General features: G+C 39.6%; 1 protein-coding gene across 1 annotated transcript; it reads right to left on the reverse strand.

Moving 5' to 3' along the window:
• Positions 1-23,352: 23,352 nt before the first annotated feature.
• On the reverse strand, positions 23,353-23,885 carry PMIS2 (PMIS2 transmembrane protein). The gene is made up of 2 exons (XM_066350214.1): positions 23,658-23,885; positions 23,353-23,481 (listed from the first exon to the last, which is right to left on the reverse strand). Exons 1-2 carry the CDS (start codon positions 23,883-23,885, stop codon positions 23,353-23,355), a joined length of 357 nt encoding a protein of 118 aa, XP_066206311.1.
• Positions 23,886-24,682: the final 797 nt, after the last annotated feature.

Genomic DNA, 24,682 nt, shown 5'->3' on the forward strand with positions numbered 1-24,682 from the left:
TCAGTGAGTTCAGTCCATTTACACTTAGGGTAATTATTGGCACTTGAGGATTTCTTTTAGCCATTTATGTTTTGTTTTCTGGTAGCTCTGTGTCTCGTTTGGTTCTTCTCTTTTATGTTTCTGTCAGTTGTTTTTGTTTGATGATATTCCATACTTCTTTCTCCTGTTTCTTCCATTTTAAAACTGTATGTTTCAGTAGTGGCTTTTTTGTGGGTGGTTACTGTTAGGATATTAAGAGAAAAATTATCATATGTACAAGAGTCCTTTGTCTTATGAGTGCTACTGCACTCCATTCTCCTTTGCTGCTGCAGATCTTTATCCTCTTTCCTTTTATGTTATTGTTGTCACAGATTATCCTTGTTTTTATTGTGATCTTGTTGGAGCTTTTACTTGTGGTTTTGATTTGTTTTGTTCTTTGTATCTGGTTGAATAATCCTTTGAATATTTCCTGCAGTAGTTTTCTGGTGATAAATTCCCTCAGCTTCTGTATATCTGCAAAAGTTTTTATTTCTCCTTCATATTTGAAGGATAACTTTGATAGATATGGTATTCTTGGCTGGTAATTCTTCTCTTCCAATACTCTGAATATTTGGATATACTCTCTTCTGGCTTGTAGAGTTTCTGCAGAGAATTCTGATGATAACCTAATAGGCTTTCCTTTATATGTTATGTTTTTTTCTCTAGCTGCCTTGAGGATTATTTTTTTGTCATCTGTTAGCATTGAGGTAACTTGGCATTCTGTTTGCATCTTGGATTTGAGGTTCTAACTCTTTTCATAGGCTTGGGAAGTTCTCATCAATTATTTGTTTGAATAGGTTTTCCATTCTTTCTCCTTCTCTTCTTCTCCTGTTATACCCATTATTCTTATATTGCATTTTCTGATGAAGTCAGACAATTCTTGTAGAGCTCTTTTTTTTTTTTTTAAATTTTTGAGTCTCCTCTGTAGCATCTTCAGTTGCCTGTATTTAATGTCACTGATTCTTTCCTTTATCTGGCCTTGCTCTATTAGCTAAATTTACTAGCTCATTTTTTAATTTATGTATTGAGTTCTTTATCTTTGTTTGGTTCTTTTATAAAGTTTCAATCTCCTTGGTGAAGTAGTCATTTTGTTCATTAATTTGTTTTTTGAGTTCATTAAATTGCCTATCAGTGTTTTCTTGCATCTCACTGAGTATTTTCAGAACTTCAATTTTGAATTCTCTATAATTTAACTCCAAGGTTTCCATGTGATGAAAATTGCTTTCTAGAGATTTTTAATTTTCTTTCTGACTACTTGCCTGTCTTGTATAGCCATGGTATTCAACTCCTACTTTATTTATGAAATTTGAGAGTGGTATTATTAAAATCTCTAACAACAAAAAAACAAACTAAAAAATGAAAAATAAAAATTGAAAAAATACAATAAAAATAAAAAATTTAAAAATAATGACAAGAAAAAAGAAAAACCATAAAAACAGTGAAAACAAAAAACCCCCAAACAAAACACCCCCCCAAAAATAAAAATATAAGTATAAAAATTAAATAAAATGAAATAAATGTGAAAGACAAAAAGAATAAAAAGAAAAAATTCAGTTTTGAGAGGTTACTGTTTCCTTCCAGTAGGTGTCACTGTATTACAACTTTTAGCTTTGTAAAATTCCTGGGCTGAACTATGCTGAAATATTGCTGTTGCAATGATGTAGGCAGAGCTTCAGTCACATTGGTGGGTGGTGCGTGTTGTGAGGGCTTTATGGCTTTAGCAATGGTGATATCAGACCTCCAGGCATTCCTCCTCATATCTCAACAGATTAGGGGACCAGACATAGAGTTAGAGTACCTCTGTTCTTCAGGAGAGTGAGTGTCTCTGGAGAGTTAGCTGTGGGGTCTGTCTCTCTGCCACTCTCTGTACCCCACAAGTTGAGGGAGGTGGGATCTGGGAGACTGGGGGGCTGCACTTTGGTTTTCTCTGTATCTGTGCTAAGTATGGGCTACAGGCTGGCCACAAGAACACTGGTCATAACCCCTTGTTCTGGGGTTGCTTTGGTTTAGTATCTCCTCCTCTGTCCCTAAAACTCTCCACTCCTCCTGGGACCCAGTTACTCTGGGCTTTCCTCTCCATATCCCAACAATCAAAACCCAGACAGCCCAAGTTTCCTTCTTCCCCATTGTCCTAGCAGAGAAAAAAACCCAGTCACTCCAGAAGCCAACTGCAAGTGCTTTTTATCTTCCACCCACCTTTACAGCCCTTCCAACCTTTAGTCAGTTGGGTGCGTGAATCTTTCAGACATGCTTATGTGTCCAGCTAAGGTTCCTTTGCTGCATTATAGGTATTCAATTTGTTGAAATTTCAAGGGGAGAGATCAGGAGTATCTCTTATGCTGCCATTACTCTGATGTCATCTGACTGACTCTTTTACAAGAACATTTTCTCTGTAGCCTTTGATCCTGTGATAGAATTTTACCCATAGCAGAACTTCTTTTCAAATTGGAGTCATCCTCTCAAACCCTGCTGCTGCTTTATCAGTGAAGTTTATATAATATTCTAATTTTTTTCTTGTAATTTAATAATCTTGATCAGGAGTAGATCCCATCTCAAGAAACCACTTTTTTTGCTCATCCATAAGAAGCAAGTCTTCAATTATTAGAGTTTTATCATGATATTATAGCAATTCAGTTATATTTTCATGCTACACTTTTTCAACTATTGTATTTATTTATTTTAGAGAGAGAAGAGAGAGAGTTGAGGGAGGTGAGGGAAGCATCAACTTGTAATAGTTGCTTCTCATATGTGCCTTGACTGAGCAAGCCTGGGGTTTCAAACTGGCTACCTCAGCATTCCAGGTTGACACTTTACCCTCTGTGCCACCACAAGTCAGGCTCAAGCTCCATTTATAATTCTAGTTCTCATGCTATTTACACTACACTTTCACTTACTTTTTACACTGAAAGTTTTGAACCTCTCAAAGTCATCCATGAGGATTGGAATCAACTCCCAAGCTCTTGTTAAAGTTACTATTTTGATCTCCTCCCAAAAATCATGAATACTTTCTTTTTGAGAGAAAGAGACAGACAGACAGACAGATTGACAAGAAAGGAGAGAGATGAGAAGCATCAACTGATTGCCATAGCGTTTTAGTTGTTCATTGATTCCTTTTTCATACATGCCTTGACTGGGGGGCTCCAACTGAGCTAGTGATCCTTTGCTCAAACCAGCAAACTCTTGCTCAAGCCAGCAACTACTTGCTCAAGCCAGCAACTTTGGGCTCAAGCCAGTGACCATGGATCATGTCTCTGACACCACGCTCAAGCTGGATGAGCCTACACTCAAGCTAGTGACCTTGGGGTTTTATAATCTAGGTCTTCAGTGTCCCAGGTCAACACTCTACCCACTGTGCCACTGCCTGGTCAAGCATGAATGTTCTTTTTTTTTTTTTTAGAGAGGAGAGAGAGAGAGGGAGAGAGAGAAACAGAGAAAGAGAAGGGGGAGGAGCTGGAAGCATCAACTCCCATATGTGCCTTGACCAGGCAAGCCCAGGGTTTCGAACCGGCGACCTCAGCATTTCCAGGTCGACGCTTTATCCACTGCGCCACCACAGGTCTGAATGTTCTTAATTGCATTTAGAATGATAAATCCTTTCCAGAAAGTTTTTAGAAGTTAATTTATTGGAGTGACACTGGTTAACAAAATTATAGAGTTTTCAGGTACACAATTCTATAACACATCTTCTGTATACTGTGTTCACCCAACTCAAGTCAAGTCTCTGTCCATCACCATTTTTTTTTTTACAGGGACAGAAAGAGAGTTAGACAGACAAGAATGGAGAGAGATGAGAAGCATCAATCATCAGTTTTTCATTGTGACGCCTTAGTTGTTCATTGATTGCTTTCTCATATGTGCCTTGACCGCGGGCCTTGAGCAGACCGAGTAACCCCTGCTCGAGCCAGCGACCTTGGGTCCAAGCTGGTAAGCATGTTGCTCAAGCCAGATGAGCCTGCGTTCAAGCTGGTGACCTTGGGGTCTCAAACCTGGGTCTTCCCATCCCAGTCTGAGGCTCTATCCACTGCACCACTGCCTGGTCAAGCTGTCCATCACCATTTAATCCCCTTATGCCTTCTTCTGCCTACCGCCAGCTGTCACCACATCCAGAAATTTTTTAATTTATTTTTCCCAGATCTATCATAGAAATAAAATTTTATGGCAGTATCAGCCTGATGGTCAATCCTTTCCACTAAGTGCCAATAGTAATCAACTACAACACAAGGGCACACACAATCCACACAAGAGACACTCCTGGAGCACTCAACACAGGTGACCAGGGAGACTGCTTTAGTGGACCCCATAGGACACCTACTACATAAGACCACTATACTAAGACTGAGAGATGTAGCAGATCTACCTAATACATAGAAATAAACCCAGAGTCAGCCAAAATAAAGAGACAAAAAAAAAAAAAAAAAAAAAAAAAAAAAAAAAAAAAAAAAAAGGACATATCCCAAATGAAAGAAGAGAAAAAAACCCAGGAAAAAAAAAAAAAAAGAAAAAAAACCTAAATAAAATGGAGACCAACAATTGATCTAGAGTTCAAAACACTGGTTATAAGGATACTCAGTGAACTCAGAAGAGTAGATGAACTCAATGAGAACTTTAAAAGAGAGATTAAAAATATGAAAAAAAAAAAACCCAGTCAAAAATGAATACTACAATGACTGAAATGAAGAATACATTAGGGGGAATCAACATTAGATTAGATGAAGCAGAAAATCAAATCAGTGATTTGGAAGACAAGATAACAGAAAACAGCCAATTAGGAAAGAAAAAAGAATTCAGAAAAATGATGACAGTTTAAGGGGCCCTTGGGTCAACATCAAGTATAGCAATATTTACAGCATAAGTGAACCAAAGGAGAAAAGAGAGAGCAAGAGATTGGAACCTATTTGAAGAAATAATTATAGAAACATTTCTAACCTGGTGAAGGGAATTGACATACAAGTTCAGAAAGTGCAGAGTCCCAAACAGATGAACCCAAAGAGGCCCACACCAAGACAGATTTAATGCAAGACAGATAATTAAAAGCAAAATGTTAAAGACAGAGAATCTTAAAAGCATCAAGTAAAGCAGTAAATTACTTACAAGGCAGCTCACATAAAGACTGTCAACAAAAGCTTTGCAGGCTATCCTAACCTGTGGTGGCACAGTGGATAAAGCATCAACCTGGAATGCTGAAGTTACTGGTTCAAAACCCTGAGCTTGGCCCTGGCCATTTGGCTCAGTGGTAGAGCATCAGCCCAGTGTGTGGAAATCCTGGGTTCAATTCTTGGCCAGGGCACACAGAAGAAGCGCCCATCTGCTTCTCCACCTTTCCCCCTTTTCTTTCTCTCTACCTCTCCTCTTCCTGCAGCCAAGGCTCCATTGAAGCAAAGTTGGCCCAGGCGCTGACGATGGCTCCATGGCCTCCCACTCAGGCGCTAGAATGGCTCCAGTTGCAACAAAGCAATGGCCCAGATGAGCAGAGCATCATTCCCTGGTGGGCATGCCAGGTGGATCCCTGTTGAGTGCATGCAGGAGTCTGTCTCTGCCTCTCCACTTCTAACTTCAGAAAAATACAAATACAAAACAAAACAAAAAATCCTGGGCTTGTCTGGTCAAGGCACATATGAGAAGCAACTACTGTGTATTGATACTTCCCACTTTTCACCCCCTTCTCTCTCTCCCTCTCCCTCTCTCTCCTCTATTTAAATGTCAATAGATAAAATCTTAAAAACTTTTCAGGCTAGAGTTGATTGGAACAAAATATTCAAAGTGATAAAAAGCAAGGAACTACAACCAAAATTACTCTACCCAGCAAAGCCATCATTTAAAATGGAAAACCAGATAAAAAGCTTCCAGACAAAATGAAATCTAAAGGATTTCATCACCAAAACAGGATTACAAGAAATGTTAGAGGGATCCCCTCCTCCTCCTCCTCCTTTTTCTTCTTCTTAGATTTTACTTATTGAGTTTTTTTAGAGAGAGGAGAGAGAGAAAGGGGAGGAAGGAATGGGAAACACCAACGTTTAGTAGTTAACTTCTTGTATGCTCCTTGACCAGACAAGTCCAGGATTTTAAACTGGCAACCTCAGCATTCCAGGTTAATGTTTTACCCACTGTGCCACCACAGATCAGGCTCCTGAAGAAAGAAAAGAAGAAGGAGGAGGAGAAGAAGAAGGAATAAAAAATATGAACAAGATGGCAATAACTACATATTGCCTCGGACCAGCGCGGCTCCAAATAACGGTGCGGAATTGAGGAAACACACTTGTCAAAACAAAACCGATGGGACCGGAAGGGCTCTTCAAACTGCCTGGTAGTATCTGAGTGCCTCACAGCCCCAGTTCGCTTTATTATATAGACCTATGCAAATCAAGGACCCTGATACAAAGTTGCACATCAAAGGCTAAGACAGGAACTCTCCCAAGGCAAAAACAGTATACATTAGTGAAATTTACAAACATCTGAAACAAAGAATCAGAGGAAGGGCTTGTATATTGCTTCCTGCAACCCAAGGAAACAAGTGGAGTGGGTGCAAACACTCAGCATCAAAGCCAAATATGGAGATGGAGGGGGGAGAACTTAGCCCCCTGCCAAGCCTCGAATCTATAATGGCTTTTTGTCATTAACGGTCCACAACAACATATTGACCAACAATTATTTTAAATGTAAGTGAATTAAATGCTCTAATCAAAAAACAAGGTGGCTGACTGGATACAAAAATAAGGCCCTTATACCTGCTATCTACAAGAGACTCATTTTTTTTTATTGAAAGATACACGCAGACTGAAAGTAAAAGATGGAAAAAGCCATTTCATGGAAATGGAAATAGAAAAATAAAAGCTTGGATAGCAATTCTTATATTCACACTAGACAAAATAGACTTTAAAACCAAGGCTACAACAAGAGACAAGTACCCAGCAATTCTACTTCTGGGTATTTATCCAAAGGACTAATTTGAAAAGAAATATGCATCCATATGTTCATTGCAACATTATTTACAATAGCCAAGATATGGAAGCAGCTTAAGTGGTCATCAATAGATGAATGTCTAAAGAGGTGGTGCATATATACAATGGAATATGACTTGGCCATAAAAAAAAAAAAAAGAAATCTTGTCATTGGCAACAACATGGATTGACCTAGAGGGTATTGTGTTAAGTGAAATAAGTGAGACAGAGTAAGACAAATGCCATATGATTTCACTTATGTGTGGAATCTAGACAACAAAATAAACAAACAAAACAAACTCATAGATACAGAGAACATTTTGATGGATGCCAGATAAGATGTGGTTTTGGGGGAAGGGTGAATAGGGGACAGGATTAAGATGTGCAAATTACTAGTTATAAAAATAGTCATGGGCTATGAAGTACAGTATAGGGAATATAGTAAATAATATTGTAATAACTATATATGGTGCCAGATGGGTACTAGATTTAATAGGGTGATCACTTTGTAAGTTATATAAATGTCTAATCACTATGTTGTACATCTGAAACTAATATAATATTGTATGTCAGCTATAACTCAAAAATAAAAAAAATATTTAAAGCCATAAAAACTGAAATTAAAAGAAAAAGATAAGGTTGCCACAAAACTTCAATTTATAAATAATGCATTATCTGCAAAGCACAATGAAGTGAAGCACAATACAAGGAGGTATGCCTTACATATTTCAAAACTTATAAAATTGTCTACTTCAATATCTTTAGTCTTATCAATTATACCTCAGCAAAGCTCTGAAAAGATGTTAGTAAATGAGCAACAGAGTCAATTCTGAATTGAAGAAGATATTAGAGGTTAATACTAAACTTTTCTCTGTAGGTTTTAGAAAACTAAATGTCTGGAAAGTGTATATTATGTGTATAGCTCTGCATTTCCCTGACCACAAATTGTAAATGATCCATCCTATATTTCTTTTTTTAGATTTTTTTTAATATATTGATCTTAGAGAGAAGAGAAAGAGAGAGAAAGTCAGGGAAGAGGAAGGAGTGGGAAGCACCAACTTGCAGTTGCTTCTTATATGTGCTTGACTGGGCAAGCCAGGGGTCTTGAATGAACAACCTCAGCATTCCAGGTTGACACTTTACCATTCTGTATTAAAAAACAGAGATACTGACTCAATATTGCAGCTACTTTTTCAGAATAGTGTGGCCTACTTAATCTAGTGACATTAAATCTGATTAAGTCCCAATTCACACAGATAAAAGTAAGTCCAATTATAATTAGATGCACTAAAAAGCACATGCCCATTATATGTGTACCAAAGGGGAGAGAAAAACTTTGTCTACCTCTACTTTTATGCTTGTTTGTTTGTTTTGCATAATAATAATAATAATAATAATAAATTTTCTTTAACATAACATCAAGCCATGGAGTACAGTTCTACAGACAACACAGGAACCCAGATAAAATCAGACCAGTACAAGTTTTTGTGCTCAGTGTAGTATCACATTCATACCAACATACATTCTCTAGCTGTCATTTTAAGTTTTTCTTTTTCTTTTCATAACTGATATAAACATTCTTTATAACAACAAATATAAATGCTGTATTTGTTCCTTCAGACTAGAGGTAAGGTGGCACCCATTTCTGAAATTGTCATTTTATCCAGGCACTTGGCCACCTGAAGTAGTTTTTAATTCATTTTGGGTTTATTCTTGTGTATGGTGTAAGAAGGTGGTTCAGTTTTAACAACATAAAATCCAAAAAATTGAATAACATAGATGATATTGACAAATTCCTAGAAAATACAGAGTACCAAAATTGAATTAAGAAGAAATAGAAAGTTGTCAAAGAAGTTTAACAAGTAAGGTAACTGAAGCAATAATCTAAAACCTTCTAACAAAGAAAAAGACAAGGACTAGATAGATGGCTTCTACTATCTGGTAGAATCTGCCAAATAATTTGAAGAAGGATTTACACAAATCCTGCTCAAACTCTTTCCAAAAAAAAATGGAAGAAAAGAGAACACTTTTTAATTCATTCTATGAGGCCAGTGTCACTCTGATACTGAAGAAAAATAAAACTGCAAGAAAGAAAAACTATAAGATAATACATTATAAATACTGATGCAAAATTTTGCATCAAAGTACTGAAAAACTATGACTGAAAGGTTTTACCTTAGGAATGCAAGGGTACTTCAAAATATAAAAACCAACCAGTGTTCCTGACCTGTGGTGGCGCAATGGAGAAAGCATCGACCTAGAATGCTGAGGTCACTGGTTCGAAACCCTGGGCTTGCCTGGTCAAGGCACATATGGGAGTTAATATTTCTTCCTCTTTCCCCCTCTTATCTCTCTCTCTAAATGAATAAATAAAAAAATCAACCAATGTATATATACTTCATTAATAGAGTGATATGGTCTTATTAGAAGTAAACCTACAGAATCCACATAAAAACTATTGTGCTAATAAATAAAAAAAATCCAGCCATGTTGTAGGATACAAAACCAACACTAAAAGCTCAGTAGTATTTCTATACACTATCAATGAATGGTTTGAAAAGGAAATTATGAAAACAATTTATTTACAATAGCATTGAAATGAATATAACCAAAGAAATGAAAACTGAACTCTGAAAACTACAAAACATTGCTAAAAGAAATTAAAGAAGACTTACATAAGTGGAAAGTTATCCTGTATTCATGGATTGTTAAGATAAAAATACTACTCAAAATCATCTACAGTTACAGTGCAATCCCTATTGAAATCCCAAGGGTTTCTTTTTTTTTTTCAGAAATAGAAAATGCATACTAAAATTCAAGGGATACTAGAATCTCAAGGGACCTGAACAGCCAAAACAATCTTGTAAAAGAAGAAAGTTGGAGTACTCACACTTTCCAATTTCAAAATTCCTTCAAAGTTACAGTTACCAAAACAGTGTGGTAGTGGCAAAAAGACTGATATTCAGACCAATAGAATAAAATAAAATAGAGAGCCCAGAATTAAACTCTTGCATATATCATCAATTCAGTTCAAGAAGAGTACTAATACCATTTGTTGGGAGAGAGCAGTCTTTTTAACACATGGTGCTGAGATAACCAGGTATCTATATGTAAAAGAATGAATTGGACTTGCCTGACCAGGTGGTGGTGCAGTGGATAGAGTGTTGGACTGGGATGCGGAGGACCCAGGTTTGAGACCCCAAACTCACCAGTTTGAGCGTGGGCTCATCTGGTTTGATCAAAAGCTTACCAGCTTGGACCCAAGGTCGCTGGATTGAGCAAGGGGTTATTCTTTTTGCTAAAGGCTCACAGTCAAGGCACATATGAGAAAGCAATCAATGAACAACTAAGGTGCTACAATGAAAAACTAATGATTGATGCTTCTCATCTCTCTCCGTTTCTGTCTATCCCTCTCTCTGACTCTCTCTCTGTCTCTGTGAAAAAAAAAAGAATGAATTGGACTCTTATTTTACATTCTGTGGAAAAATTAAGTCAAAATGGATCAAAGACCTAACATAAAAATTAAAACTATAAAATTCTTAGAAGAAAACATTAGAGAATATCTTCATGAAATTAGACTTAGCAATGTTTTCTTGAATATGACACCAGAAGCTCAAGAAACAAAAATTGATAAATTAGATTTTGCCAAAATTAAAAATCTTGTGCATCAAAGGACACTATCAAATGAAAGGACACCCATAGAATGGGAGAAAATATTTCAAGTCTTATCAGGGATTAGTATTCAGAATATATAAAGAACTTCTAAAATAACAACAAAAAAGAAAAAATTAGCAAAGAACTTGAACAAACATTTCTTCAAACAAGATATATAAATGGCCAATAAGTATATAAAAGAAAATAAGTATTATATAAAAAACATATTTAGGGAAATACAAATCAAAACCACAGTGTAATATCACTTCACAGCCACAAAGATGGTTATTATTGAAGGAGGAAAAAGTGAAAATAACAAGTGTTGAAGATTGGAGAAATTAGAGCCTTTGTGCATTGTTGATAAGAATGTGAAATGGTGTAGCCACTGTGTAAAACAGTTTGGTAGTTCCTGATAAGGCTAAACATAGAATTACCATATGACGTGAAAATTCTAGTTGTAGGTGTATGCCCAAAAGAATTAAAAACAAGGACTTGTACAGATATTTGTATGCCAATGTTCATAGCAGCATTATTCACATTACTCAAAAGGTGGAAACAATCCAAATATTCATCAACAGATGAATGAATAAACAAAATATGTTATATATATAAAATGGAATATTATTCAGCCATAAATAGAAATGAAGTTCTGACATATGCTTTGATGTGTATGAGCCTTGAAAACATGCTAAGTGAAATAGACCTGACAAAAACAGAAAAATACAGTATGATTCCACTTGTATGAGGTATCTAGATGAGTAAATTCATTGAAACAGAAAGAATAGAGTTTGCCAGAGACTATGAGCAGGAGGGAATAGGTAGATATTGCTGATTGGTTGTAAAGTTTCTGTTTTGGATAATAAAGAAATTTTTGAAATAGTGGTGTTTTTTTACAGTACATTGTGAATGTACTTAATACAACTGAACTGTAACTCAAAATGGTTAAAATGGTAAGCTTCATGTTATTTATATTTTACCTGAATCTTAGTTACTTTTTCTACTTTTAACTACTTTAGTTACTTTAACTACTCTTTGTTTAACTGAGAGCCTGGTCACTTGGGCGTAGTCACATATTTGGGCATTAATTTTTTCTATGGAGGCTCCCATGTACATGTAAAAATTGTATGCTTTTCTCTTGTTAACCCATTTGATTTTGCCAGCACTGACCAGTGTAAAGTTGAGATGGGCTCTGAAAGGAAAACTAAAGACCAGCTTCCCTTATGAATGTAGGAGCAAAATAAGATGTAACAAACAATATACACCATGTATTAAAACAATAATAGATTGTGACTCAGTAAGGTTTTCTGAAGGGTACAAGGATGGTTTATCAAAAAAAATTTTATTAACGTAAAGAATTTAACCAATGCTGAAAAATATTTTTTATAATTCAACACAAAGTTTTAATTTAAAGATATCTTGGCAAGCTGGAAATAGAAGAAAATGTACTGGACACATAAAATTTATATTGGGAAGCCATATCAACTGTGTGACTGAATGGTAAAACAGAATCATTCCATTCAAAGATAGAAACAAGATTATGATGCCTGCTATTACCGCTACTGAATTATAAACTATATTGTAAGACAAAAGTTAGCCAAAGAAATAAAAATATAAATAAAATAAAAATATAACATGAAGTATTAAATTGTTAAGAAATGATTCAAATTTCAAATAAATGATCCAAGCATGTAATATAATGGATTGCCCTGGTGGATGGCTTGATTGGTTAGAGCATTGTCTCAAAGCGCAGAGGTTGCTGGTTCAATTCCCGGTCAGGGCATATATGGAAAAGGCTCCATGTTCCTGTCTCTCTCTCTCTCTCTCTCTCTCTCTCTCTCTCTCTCACTGAAATAAACAAATAAATAAATAAATGATTATTACACCAAAAATTTTAGTAATTTAATTAAAATATCAACATTAAAAAACTTAATACCTTTCTTCTATCCTAATAACTTAGATTATATAACAGAAAGAAAGGTCCATTTGTATTAAACAAAAATAAATCCAAAATGTAAAGTCTTATCTGGTATAACGTGTTTATGAATTGGGAGGCTTACTATAAATGTATTAAATCTCCTCAATGATAACTAAATTAATTGTAATACAACCAAATTCAGGTAAGATTATAAAAAAAACCTTGGCAAGCAGATTCTAGAGCTCATCTAGGAAAAATAAAGTCATGAAAATTCCCAAGAAGATTTTGAAAAATAACAATGACATAAAATTTTTACCAACCAGATGGCAAATAAATCTATAAAACTAAGGTAATTCAACATTGTTTTTGGTTCAGAAATAAAGTATAGGAATAGTTACATGTTTATATGGAAATTTTATATATGGTAAAGTCAGCATTAAATGTCAATGGGAAAGGATGGACAAATTATGTGTTGTTTTCTTCAATTGGTTATCGAATTAGATTTTCATTGTCTATTATACAAAATTATTTATAAGTAAATGGCCAAGAGCCCATCAGTAGATGAGTGGATCAAAAAGCTGTGATACATTTACACAATGAAATACTACTTGGCTGTAAAAAAGAAGGAAATTTTACTCTATAAGACAACATGGATGGACTTGGAGAGCATTATGCTAAATGAAATGTCAGTCAGAGAAAGAAAAATGCCACATGATTTCAGTCATATGTGAAATCTAACGAACTAACAAACAACACAGAGATAGACTCATGAATAGAGAGTAGGTGGACAGCTGTTGGGAAAAGGCTGGGGTTGGGGGTTGGAGAAATTGAGAAAATAAGAAAAAGAACTCATGAACAGTGTGATCACTGTGGGGGCAGCGAGGAGGAGAGGGGGTGGAGGAGAGTATGGAGGATAGATGGTGATGGAAGAAGACTTGACTTGGGAGGGTGTAACACACAGGACAGTGTACAGATGGTGTGCTGAAGAATTGTTCACCTGAAACCTGTATAGTTTTGATAACCAGTGTCATTCAAATAAATTCAATAAAAATGAAAAAATAAGTAAATGGATATAGTCTTGATAGATTAAAAATTAATCATAAAAGAACATAAAACATTGAAAGAAAATATAGGAAAGTATTTTTAAGTTTTCCCAAATAAAACATAAAACTCAGAATGCATAAGGTTGAATTTTGATAAATTTGACTTTATAAGAGTATAAAATATCTACATGAGAGAAGAGCATAAACAATGTTAAAATACATGAGAAAACACTTAACAAAAAATGATTAATTTCCACGATATAAAAAGAACTCATATATCTATAACAAGACAAACAAGTGTAGAAAAATGGGCAAAGGATATATCATCATTTAGAAAAGAAACAAAATATTAGTGAACATTTGAAAAAGATGTTGTCTTAGTTCGCTTGGGTTTCAATAACAAAATATCATTGACTGGGTAGCTTAAACAACTGTGAGAAATTTATTTTCTCACAGTTCTAGAGCCTAGAAGACTGTGATTAGTGTCCCATAGTTGGATTCTGGTGAGAGTTCTCTTCTCGGTTTGCAGACGGCCACTTTCTTGCTGTATCTTCACGTGGCAGAAAGAAAGGTAGCAAGGTCTCCGGTGCCTCTTCCTATACGGGCACTAATCTCACCATGAGGACCCACCCTCATAACCTCATTTAACTCCTAAAAGTCCTATCTCCAAGTATAGTCACATTGGGGGTTAGAATTTCAACATATAGATTTCAGGGGAGGGCACAATTCAGTCCATAGCAATACTCAAACTCACTACTCATCAGAGAAATGTAAATTAAAACAATAAGGAGCTATCACTTTTCATCCAACAAATTGGCAAAAATTGGTAGTATTGATATCGCATGCTGACAGTAAGGCAAAGAATGATCTCCTCAGACACTGGGGTTGGGAGTGTGACTAGTGTGCCTTTGCAGATGTCATCATTGTCCAAAGTTCCCTATGTCCAGGCCTTCTTTGCACTCAGATCATGACCGTCTGTCTCTCTGTGACTCTTGCTCTCCTTCCCAAGTTTTCCTATTACTTAGCATAAATTTCATCTCCCAATCAGCACCTGACACCAGGCGCAAGCTGCAAAAGCTGGAAAATGGCCCTCAAACTCTCCAATGAGACCTTTTAAAACTGGCCTTCAAGGTCTTTAACAATAGGGATGAAGAAGCCCCAAAACAAAGATTAGCTCACTTTCAAATGCTAGCCTCTGCCATTTAGGGCCCACAATGTTGCCTGCCAGTGCCTCAACCCCCCATTGATAGTGGTCTGTGGGGGATTGGATATGTCACTCTTGCAAACACCCCCATTCATGTGTTCTTGCCTAACCGCTCCCCACAACATAAATCTCCTCAGCTTTAACCCAATATAGGTCAAAATGGGCTGCTGGAGTAACAATCACAGGAATCATTGCAGCCAGTACTGCTGCCAGCCTAGCAGGGGGTATCACCCACAATGCTCTAACTGAAAAAAACCTCATGGCCACCATGACTGCCATAGGACAGGATACAGGAGAGAAATTCTAGCTTACACGCTCCCTTGACTCCCTCCTTGCATGGTGATGGACAATTGAATAGCCTTAGATTTTTTTCTTGGCCAAAGAAGGGTGAGTCTGTATAGTCACGAACACCTAGCACTGTTTTTATGTCAACTCCACAGAACAAGTAGAAGAAAGAACCCAAAGGATCTTAGAAAAGGCAGCCTGGCTCAAACCTTTCAGCCAAGAAGGGCTTGAGGACTCCATCTAGTCAGCTATACAGGAGGCGCTACTGAAATTAACCTGGTCGTTACCCTTCATAGAACCTCTAGTAACCCTCCTATTAATGCTTCTCTTTGGCCCCTGTCTTTTTAGGATTTTCATGCACTTCATACAGAATAGAGTCCAGACTCTCACCAAGGGGGAGGGCATTTGGGGGAGGGGACAAGGAGGATGTTGAGGGGAACATGGGGGTGGGGGGATGTATTCAGTGAAACACTTGAATCTATGTAAACACAATAAATTTAAATCAATTTAAAAAAAGTGAGCAAGAAGACTTAAAGGGCACTGTTAATAAAGGATATACAACAGACAATGAATTTTAAGAAAAAAAGAAGAAAGAATTCAATCAAGAGACAAAGTACAACAAGTAAAGAAAGAATTCATTGGCTCTGCAGGAAGAAAGAGAATAGGGGACCCTGAAGACAAGCTCAAGGGGTTTAGCCAAGAAAAGCTTCTGCTGTCTACTGCTCCCTTGGTTGCAAATCTTGTGGGGCCTCTAGGAGCTTAGGAGAGAGAGGCAAGGAAAATGTGCCTGGGGGGAGGGAGGAAGAGGAGGAGGGAAAGGCAGGGTCCTACCCCTAGAAGGGAGAGCACACTGGGTTCTCTGTCCTAAGGTCTTTTAAGGGGAGAAACCTTAGAGGAGGTCTCGGGAAGATCTCAATAGAATATTTATCAGCTCTCCAGGTGTATACTCTGAGGGTCAGGGTCTCCACTGAGTGTGCCAAGGCAGCTGGTCCTGAGGTCAACCGCAGCATTGCTGGTTTTCTGAGACTGGAGCTGAAACATAACTGAGGGCTAGATGTATTTGATGTGGGTCAGAACCTCATTGTCCTGAGGGCTTAATGCTTAAGGGCTATATTCTGGCCCCCTTGCTCACTCCCCTGCTAAGGGGGTCTAAAACCACATAACTAGCATATGTTAGTAGAGGAAAGTTTATCCTGAGGGCAAGATCTTTGTCTTCCTAGTTTTGCCTTTTGTTAGGCATGTGGGGCCTTGTGCCCTGGTGACCTTCTGTGCCTGGCCTCTAGTCCTTTCTCTGCTCATGCCTAATTGCCTACCACAATATCACTTCTAGGTAAATCTTCACATTTCTCTAAGTGCCTGTAAGTAAAGGCTTTCTATTAATTGTATATCTGCAGGAGTATTAATGGCAGTTGAGGCCTAGCAGTTTATGGCCTCGGAGGCATGATATCCTATGTTAATTTTAGTTTTATTTTGGTATCTGTCAAATCTGAACAAATTTCTAGGGATATTGTGTAGGGGCTTTGTATGGCCAGGGGCTGCCATTGTGGCCATTCACATGCAGGTTCTCATTGAATTCAGGCAGAGGGTAAAGAAATGGCAGAGTTGGAGTATGGTGTGCCATTCTGTTTATTGGAGTCTCACCAAGACAGGCAAGCCACAAGAAAAGCCAAGGGAAAAGCAGAAAACCTGCTTTTTCCATGGAGGGCAAGGGATCAGGGAGGAGAGAAAAAGAAATCCTCCCGCGCCTCACAGTGGTGGAGCAGAATCTCTATTCCAGTAAACAGTAGCATAACATTGTGGTTTTAATTAAACCACAATGAGATATCACCTCACACCAGTCAGAATGGCACTCATCAACAAAACAACACAGAATAAGTGCTGACGAGGATGTGGAGAAAAGGGAACCCTCCTGCACTGCTGGTGGGAATGCAGACTGGTGCAGCCACTGTGGAAAACAGTATGGAGTTTCCTCAAAAAATTGAAAATCGAACTGCCTTTTGACCCAGCCATCCCACTTTTAGGAATATACCCCAAGAACACCATAGAACGGTTCCAGAGGGAGAAATGCACCCCCATGTTTATAGCAGCATTGTTTACAATAGCGAAGATCTGGAAACAGCCCAAGTGTCCGTCAGAGGACGAAGTGGATTAAAAAGCTTTGGTACATATATACTATGGAATACTACTCAGCCATAAGAAATGATGACATCAGATCATTTACAATAACATGAATGGACCTTGATAACATTATACGGAGTGAAATAAGTAAATCAGAAAAAACTAAGAACTATATGAACCCATGCATAGATGGGACATAAAAATGAGACTCAGAGACATGGACAAAAATGTGATGGTAACAGGGAGTGGGGTGGAGGGGTGGGGAGGGGGCGAGGAAGGAGAGGGAGGAGGTAGGGGTAGGGGTAGGGGAGGGGCACAAAGAAAACCAGATAGAAGGTGACAGAAGACAATTTGACTATGGATGAGGGGTATGCAGCATAATCAAGGGTCAAAATAATCTGGAGATGTTTTCTCAGAACATATGTACCCTGATTTATCAATGTCACTGCATAAAAATTAATAAAAATAAGATAAAAAAAACCAAAAAAAACCCAGTAGCATAACAATGGCCCTTCCCAAGCAGGAAGGTAATTAGCCCTTTCACCTGGGCAGTGGCCATTTGTAACAATAAAAGTGAGCAAAACCAGTTCAGCTCTGCAGTTCCTCTACAGATTTTACAAACCTATTTGCCCAACAGGGTTAAAGGATGCTGCTTGTGAATTGAGCTCCAAGGGAATGTCACCTCCTGAGTCATCTCAAACCCTCTTATGAGTCTTGGTTTCTCTCCCCAGCTGTCTAATACAACCACGAGGACTTGCAGTGCTAGTAAGGGAGGAAAAGTCAGGCACCCTACCCCTCCTCCCTGAGGAAGAAACGAGAATGCAAGGAAGAGGAGCCTGCAGGGGCAACTGAGTCAGCTAGTCATAGTTTACTTCCAATAGTTCTCTGGAAGGACTGGCACCACTTGCTACACAGAGCAAAGAAGATAGAACTTATCTGAAAACCCCTTCCTCTTTTCTTCTCTTAAAAGACTTTAAGAGCCTGACCAGGCAGTGGCGCAGTGGATAGAGCGTTGGACTGGGATGCGGAAGGACCCAGGTTCTAGACCCCGAGGTCGCCAGCTTGAGTGCGGGCTCATCTGGCTTGAGCAAAGCCCACCAGCTTGGACCCAAGGTCGCGGGCTCGAGCAAGGGGTTACTCAATCTGCTGAAGGCCCGCGGTCAAGGCACATATGAGAAAGCAATCAATGAACAACGAGAAACTGATGTTTGATGCTTCTCATCTCTCTCTGTTCCTGTCTGTCTGTCCCTATCTATCCCTCTCTCTGACTCTCTCTCTGTCCCTGTTTTAAAAAAAGCCTTTAAGAGACGTTTACATACCTTAATTGAAAATTCTAACACTTATTCTTTGACTCACCCACTCACCCTCCCATCCTGGAGTCATGAGAGTGACGTATACTTCTAGACAAAGATCATGAGCCCCTTGCATGAAAAACTGTGTTCTGTAAAAGGTATATAACCCATAAGAAAATCAACATCGGAGAGCACATCTTTGGAGCTTCTAGTCTCACGTGCTCTGCCGGCTTTTAATAAATTTTCTTTTCCTCTTATAAAGTTATCTGAGTGTCTATTCTCCGTCGGGTCGCTTCCTGCAACACTAGGTAGCCAGTCTTTATATGTGCATTCCCAGATGAGTCAATTATTTAATTATAGTTTGTGGGGAGAACAGCTGTGTTAGACTTGCTCGCTGGTTTCCCAGCTGCAAGCACATTGCATGATTAGTCCTCGGACACTTGGCAGAATGTGTGTCTATAAATAGCTATGGGTGCTTTCCCTCAGTGGTGACTCTCCCAGATGGCTCTCCTGCTACTGTGAGGTGCCATTCTCAAATTCCCTCAGCAGCCACCAAGAGGGGCAGTTTTCCTGATCCCTTGCCCTTCACTGCAAAAAGCAGTTTTCCTCATTTATTCACTTGCCTGCCTCTGTGAACCTCCAATAAATGGGTACGGCCCAACACTTTTCGGCTCTGCAGTTCCTCTACCGTCTGCTCAAATTCAGTGTGAATCTGCCTGGCCTCAACCACCAGCATTACCCAGTTGAGTTAGAATTCCCTATGGGTTTCCTATACAGCATTAGGAATGACCTCTGACACCTCCACACAGATTGTTAGTCACCTACGAATACCCAAGATTTGAACTGCAGGAAGGAAGTGTCCCTTATCTTTGGAGCCGAATGAGTTCAGGCTCTTGCTTATCGTGCAAAAAGTTTTGTTCAGACCCTCAGAAAGCAATTCCAGTAGAAAAGCCAAAGTTGAAAACCAGCGATTCATTTTTTCCTCCTCCTGTCCTTGTTGTCTTATCTCAACTCTTAACCTGTAGCTTCACCTTGAGGATTTAAAAAATGACTCAGTTAAAATCAGGGTCTCTTACCTTAAAATCAGGGTCTCTTACCTTAAAACAGGGCCTGAATTCTAAGAGAACTCACCCAAGCTTTTCTGATGCAAAATGAGGAGCTGGTGAGACACAATGGGCTCCTGCAGATACCTAGCATTTGTCTGGGTCTGTGAGGTGGTTCTGGGTGGGCTCATCTGGAATCCTGCAACTGCACGCCACAATAAAACAATCAGTCCTGTCAAGTGAGCCAGCTGGGCAGCATCGGCTCAGGAAAGTGTTCAAAAATTCCATATGGGTCACCAGAAATGTTACTGAACAGGGGACCTGGCCCTTAGGGTCTGCCTAGGGCCAGCTATAAATGTGTGGGGTCTTGACTTCATGCAGGAAAAATTTCACAACATGGTCTTGGTGATTTTGAGTGTAAGTTTATTAAAACTGGGAACAGTGAAACAAGGAAGGGTCTAGAACAGGGGTCTCAAACTCAACTCAGCATGTGGGCCGCAGAGCAAGATCACAGCCGTTCGGTGGGCCGCACTAGGTCTACAAAAGGCAACTGTTACGCAACACTTTTCTCACTGCAGTTGAAAACAAAAAAAAATCAGTACAACAAGCACAATTGTACATGCAGTTTACTCAGTGTCACAAAATGACCAGAAACTGTAGTTCGCATCACAACTGCTGTTAACTAAGCTAATATCTAGCTAGGATGCTAGAGAAATGAAAAATACAAGTAGGCCCCTAGGCTTACTTAATTTTATCCAAAATATTTTGAACTTCGTGGATTAGTCTGCGGGCCGCACAAAATTGTTCGGCGGGCCACATGCAGCCCGCGGGCTGCGAGTTTGAGACCCCTGGTCTAGAATAAACAAAGAAACAGATGAGAGTTTAGGGAGGACTACTTTGACTCACTGGAAACATTGTGGGAAAGTCTGCTATCAGAAGACAGCACCTCTGGGCCTGCAGCTAGGCTTTTATTACATTTACTCCTTTAACTGTCAGGTCTCTTCCCAATGTAAACTTTCCCTGACTTTTGCAAAGACAAACTTTTTGCTACATTTCAAAGTGAAGGCCAGGAAGCCATTAAGTGAGAGAATAGCAAGTCAATTAACTACAGCCTCACGGTGGGGGAGGAAAATGTGTTGCTTTGAGCCTGGGTAAGAAATTGTGTGAGGGGAATTTTAGTTTTTTGTTTGTTTGTTTGTTTTTTGTTTTTTTCTGAAGCTGGAAACGGGGAGGTAGTCAGACAGACTCCTGCATGCGCCCGACCGGGATCCACCCGGCATGCCCACCAGGGGGTGATGCTCTGCCTATCTGGGGCGTCTCTCTGTTGCGACCAGAGCCACTCTAGCGCCTGAGGCAGAGGCCATGGAGCCATCCCCAGCGCCCGGGCCATCTTTGCTCCAGTGGAGCCTTGGCTGCGGGAGGGGAAGAGAGAGACAGAGAGGAAGGAGAGGGGGAGGGGTGGAGAAGCAGATGGACGCTTCTCCTGTGTGCCCTGGCCAGGAATCGAACCTGGGACTTCCGCACGCCAGGCCAACGCTCTTCCACTCAGCCAACCAGCCAGGGCCTACAGAGTAGTTTTTAATTTTATAAGGTGTACATTATTAATTTTTTTAATTATTTTATTTTATTTATTTATTTTTTTTTACAGAGACAAAGAGAGAGTCAGAGAGAGGGATAGACAGGGACAGACAGACAGGAACGGAGAGATGAGAAGCATCAATCATTAGTTTTTTGTTGCGTATTGAGACACCTTAGTTGTTCATTGATTGCTTTCTCATTTGTGCCTTGACCGTGGGCCTTCAGCAGACCGAGTAACCCCTTGCTCGAGCCAGTGACCTTGAGTCCAAGCCAGTGGTTTTTTTCTTAAACCAGATGAGCCCGTGCTCAAGCGGTGACCTCGGGGTCTCGAACCTGGGTCCTCCGCATCCCAGTCCAACGCTCTATCTACTGCGCCACCGCGTGGTCAGGCCATTATTAATTTTTTAACTTCATGTCCACAACTTAAAATAAAAACGGTCAGGGTTGTTTTTGGCACACATCACTTCTGATCACATTCCATAGAGCCAAAGACAGTCTCAGGGCCCTACAGAGTAGCCTGGGGAATGTGGCTAAGTAGCACTCACAGGGAAAAAAGGAGATGCCTGTGGTGAAGAGCTGTCTTTTTCACAGATACTCAATTTAAGCTCTACCAATAATCCCCATTTTTCTTGGCTGTGGAAACTTAATTCTGCTAAATCTGGGATTTCTGGATCTGAATTTGAGGTTGTCTATAAAGCAAAGGCACCAGAAGGAAGCCCTGGGTGTTTGTTGTCCATGATATCAGCCTAGATATCTGTTTTCATTCAGTCTCGATAGCTCTTGTGTTATCCCTGGTTCTTGTCTGATTTTTACTCTTACCCTGGTACTTGGCATTTTTATAGCCCCCACTTCTTTCTCACCAAACTGGGAGATATAGAATATTCTGCTTCTTTGTCTGAGGTCATTTCTTCCAAACCTCCATACCATGCAGCATATTTTCTTTGAGATCTTGGAGTCTCTCTAAAAATTATCTGTGAAGAAGTAATACAGATAATATCTGGGGTCTTTGTCACCTATCCCTTCCTGAGATGTAGGCTGCAGTGACCTCTTTATAGATATACTAGCATCTAATCTCTGTCTACTTCTGTTACTGGAACAAGCCAAGATTCAAGTTACCCATCACAGCTGAGTCACAGAATCCGAGTCCAAGTGGTATAAAGCAGTGGTCCCCAACCCCTGGGCTGTGGACCGGTAGCAAGCAAATTAAGGACAACCTTACAGTGGTATTTCTAATCTTCAGCTCCCTCCCTAATGTAAGCCTTTAAAGAGATTTTTCCAGACCTTCCTACAAAAATAAATTTTTCCTAGTATCTCAAAGGGGAAGGCTACGGAGTCATTAAGAAAGAACAGTAAGCAAATTAACTATTTCCTAACCCTATTGTTACAACTAAAAGTTACTCTTACTGATGCTTAATTCCTAACTTTTGAGTCTCCTGTCACTTCTTCTATTAATAAAGGACCAATGACCTTTCAAGATTGGAGAAAAGGAGGTCTTCATCAGCTCTTGTTAAATCTATTGTTCATTTCTTGAGGTCTTGCCATTTTTCCCTTAGGAGTTTGACTTTGAGTCTCAAAAGCTGGAGAAGGTTTTTGTTTTCTTTCTCTGCTCTGAGACAGCAGAATTTCAGCTCAAATTGAGGAAATGCCTGGAGAGCAGTAATTCAAGTTTCTAAGTATCACCTCACATTGGCAATGCATATGTATATTTTACAGATAAAGGAACCAGGCTCAAGAAAATTATCTTTTTAAGGATACAGTTTTTAAGTGTTAGAGGTAAGATGCAAATCCACAATCTGCCTGATTTCTATGTCCCTGACTTCACCATTAGGATATTCTGATTATCATATGGTATAGTAAACAGGTAATCCCAGTGAAACACAGATACTGACTCAGAAACACACACACACACTCACATGTGTCTACATAAAAAGCTGAAACATTCCCTTTGATTTTATTGGTTTATTTTTTTTTGTTGTTCTGAAAAAGCAATCCAGTATCAAGGAGCTAAGAGCATTAAGGGTGTGAAAGTGAGGACCCCCCCCCCCCCCCAGGTAGATGGAAACAGCTCTGGAGGCCAAGAGGATGAAGTAGTTTGGTGTTACTGGGCTATTAAATTGCTTAGATGTTGAGTTCCTTGGCTGGTGGCTTTCCAGGATAGGGGTGTCTCAGTAGTTGGTCTCTTGCACTGTGGATGATTTGGCTTATTAATGTCTTGGTGGTGGGTCTTGTTGGGAGGTGGACCCATAGGCTACTGGGCCTGGTCTTCATGAAAATAGAAGAGCGTAATAAATGATGCCTAAACCGATGAGTATGGCGAATACATTCAGCCAACCAGTTCGGCCTGAGTTGACGTAAGCTGCTTCCCAACTGCTCTGCTTGTTATCCTGCATGGTCTGTAAGGGTAGGAGCTTTAGAGGTGGGTTTCTGAATTCAGCTTTGTGAAAACCACTGGGGAATGGCTGGAGACTTGCTGTCACTGAGGGAAAACCCCTTCCTAGGTCCCAGGATGGGAGTAGATGCCTGGGGCAAGTAGAGGACAAGATGGGTCATGGTTTAGGAATTATTTTACCTTGTAACTGAAGTATGCAGCTACTAATCCCAGGGGAAAGAAAAGAATTACGGCCAGGATGGTCAGACATAAGTACTCTGGTGCGTAAAATGCTAGTTCTTCAGGTGTCTGTTTAGTCTCTTGCCAGAATTCAATCACCTCAGGTGGGGTTTTGGTGGTGGGTGGGGCATCTAGGGCGTCTGGGGCGTCTGGGGCGGCTGGAGCACCTGGGTCCTGTTTCGGGGGCATGATCTTTCCACCCAGGCAAAGACAGACCTTGCGTGTCTTGAAATCAGAGAGCCAAACCCACTAAGCCTCCCCTTGTTCTAGCCAGAATCTCAAGACCCAAACCGTCAAAAGCCAGTTTTTCACAATGGAGAAAGCAACACCTCGAGTCCTGATTGGCTGCCCCCATAAGGGGGCGTGGTCCTGCGGTTCTCAGCTCCTCCCAGACTCAGAGCATGGAGCCAGGCTCCTCTCTCCATCCGGACATTGACTCCGCCCACCCTAGTAGCGATTGGTTGGAAGCCGTAAAGTTGGATCCTGGCTCTTTCCTCTTCCCTTGTCCCCGCCCCACATGCAGGTGGGACTGAAAGGCAGTACCAGGGACGGCTCCCAGAGACGCAGGAGAGACAAAGTAGACAAAACCAATAAGAAAAAACTATGGTAATAGGGCCCTGGCCGGTTGGTTGCTCAGTCCATTAGAGCGTCATCCCGAGAAACACCAAGATCAGGGCACACAAGGGAAGCAAGCGATCACTGAGTGCACGATTAAGTGGAACAAGTGAATGCTCCCCCCCATAGCTATCAAATAAATAAGAAATTTACAGAGGGAAGAAATGAATTATGTCGGTAGATTATGAAATGTTAAAAAATAATTCTTTCGTCTATTCTGCCAGAAAGAACAGAGAAAGGTAAAAAGGGGGAAGGTTTTTAATCTTAAAGTAGAATGTCATCTAATAAATGTGAATGGAATGATGCAAATGGTTATCACATTGTGGTAGGCATAATTCTAAGATAGTCTCAAGATTTCTACTTCCTGGTAC

The sequence above is a fragment of the Saccopteryx leptura genome, chromosome 9 (genome assembly GCF_036850995.1).
Source record: "Saccopteryx leptura isolate mSacLep1 chromosome 9, mSacLep1_pri_phased_curated, whole genome shotgun sequence".
NCBI classification, from domain to species: Eukaryota; Metazoa; Chordata; class Mammalia; order Chiroptera; family Emballonuridae; genus Saccopteryx; species Saccopteryx leptura.

What these genes read in the sequence shown, in the direction of transcription:
- PMIS2 (XM_066350214.1), bottom strand. Translation starts at nt 23,885, where the DNA reads ATGCCCCCGAAACAGGACCCAGGTGCTCCAGCCGCCCCAGACGCCCCA. An exon ending in CTGCATACTTCAGTTACAAG is followed by an intron (nt 23,482 to 23,657) that starts GTAAAATAATTC and finishes CTACCCTTACAG; the next exon opens with ACCATGCAGGATAACAAGCA.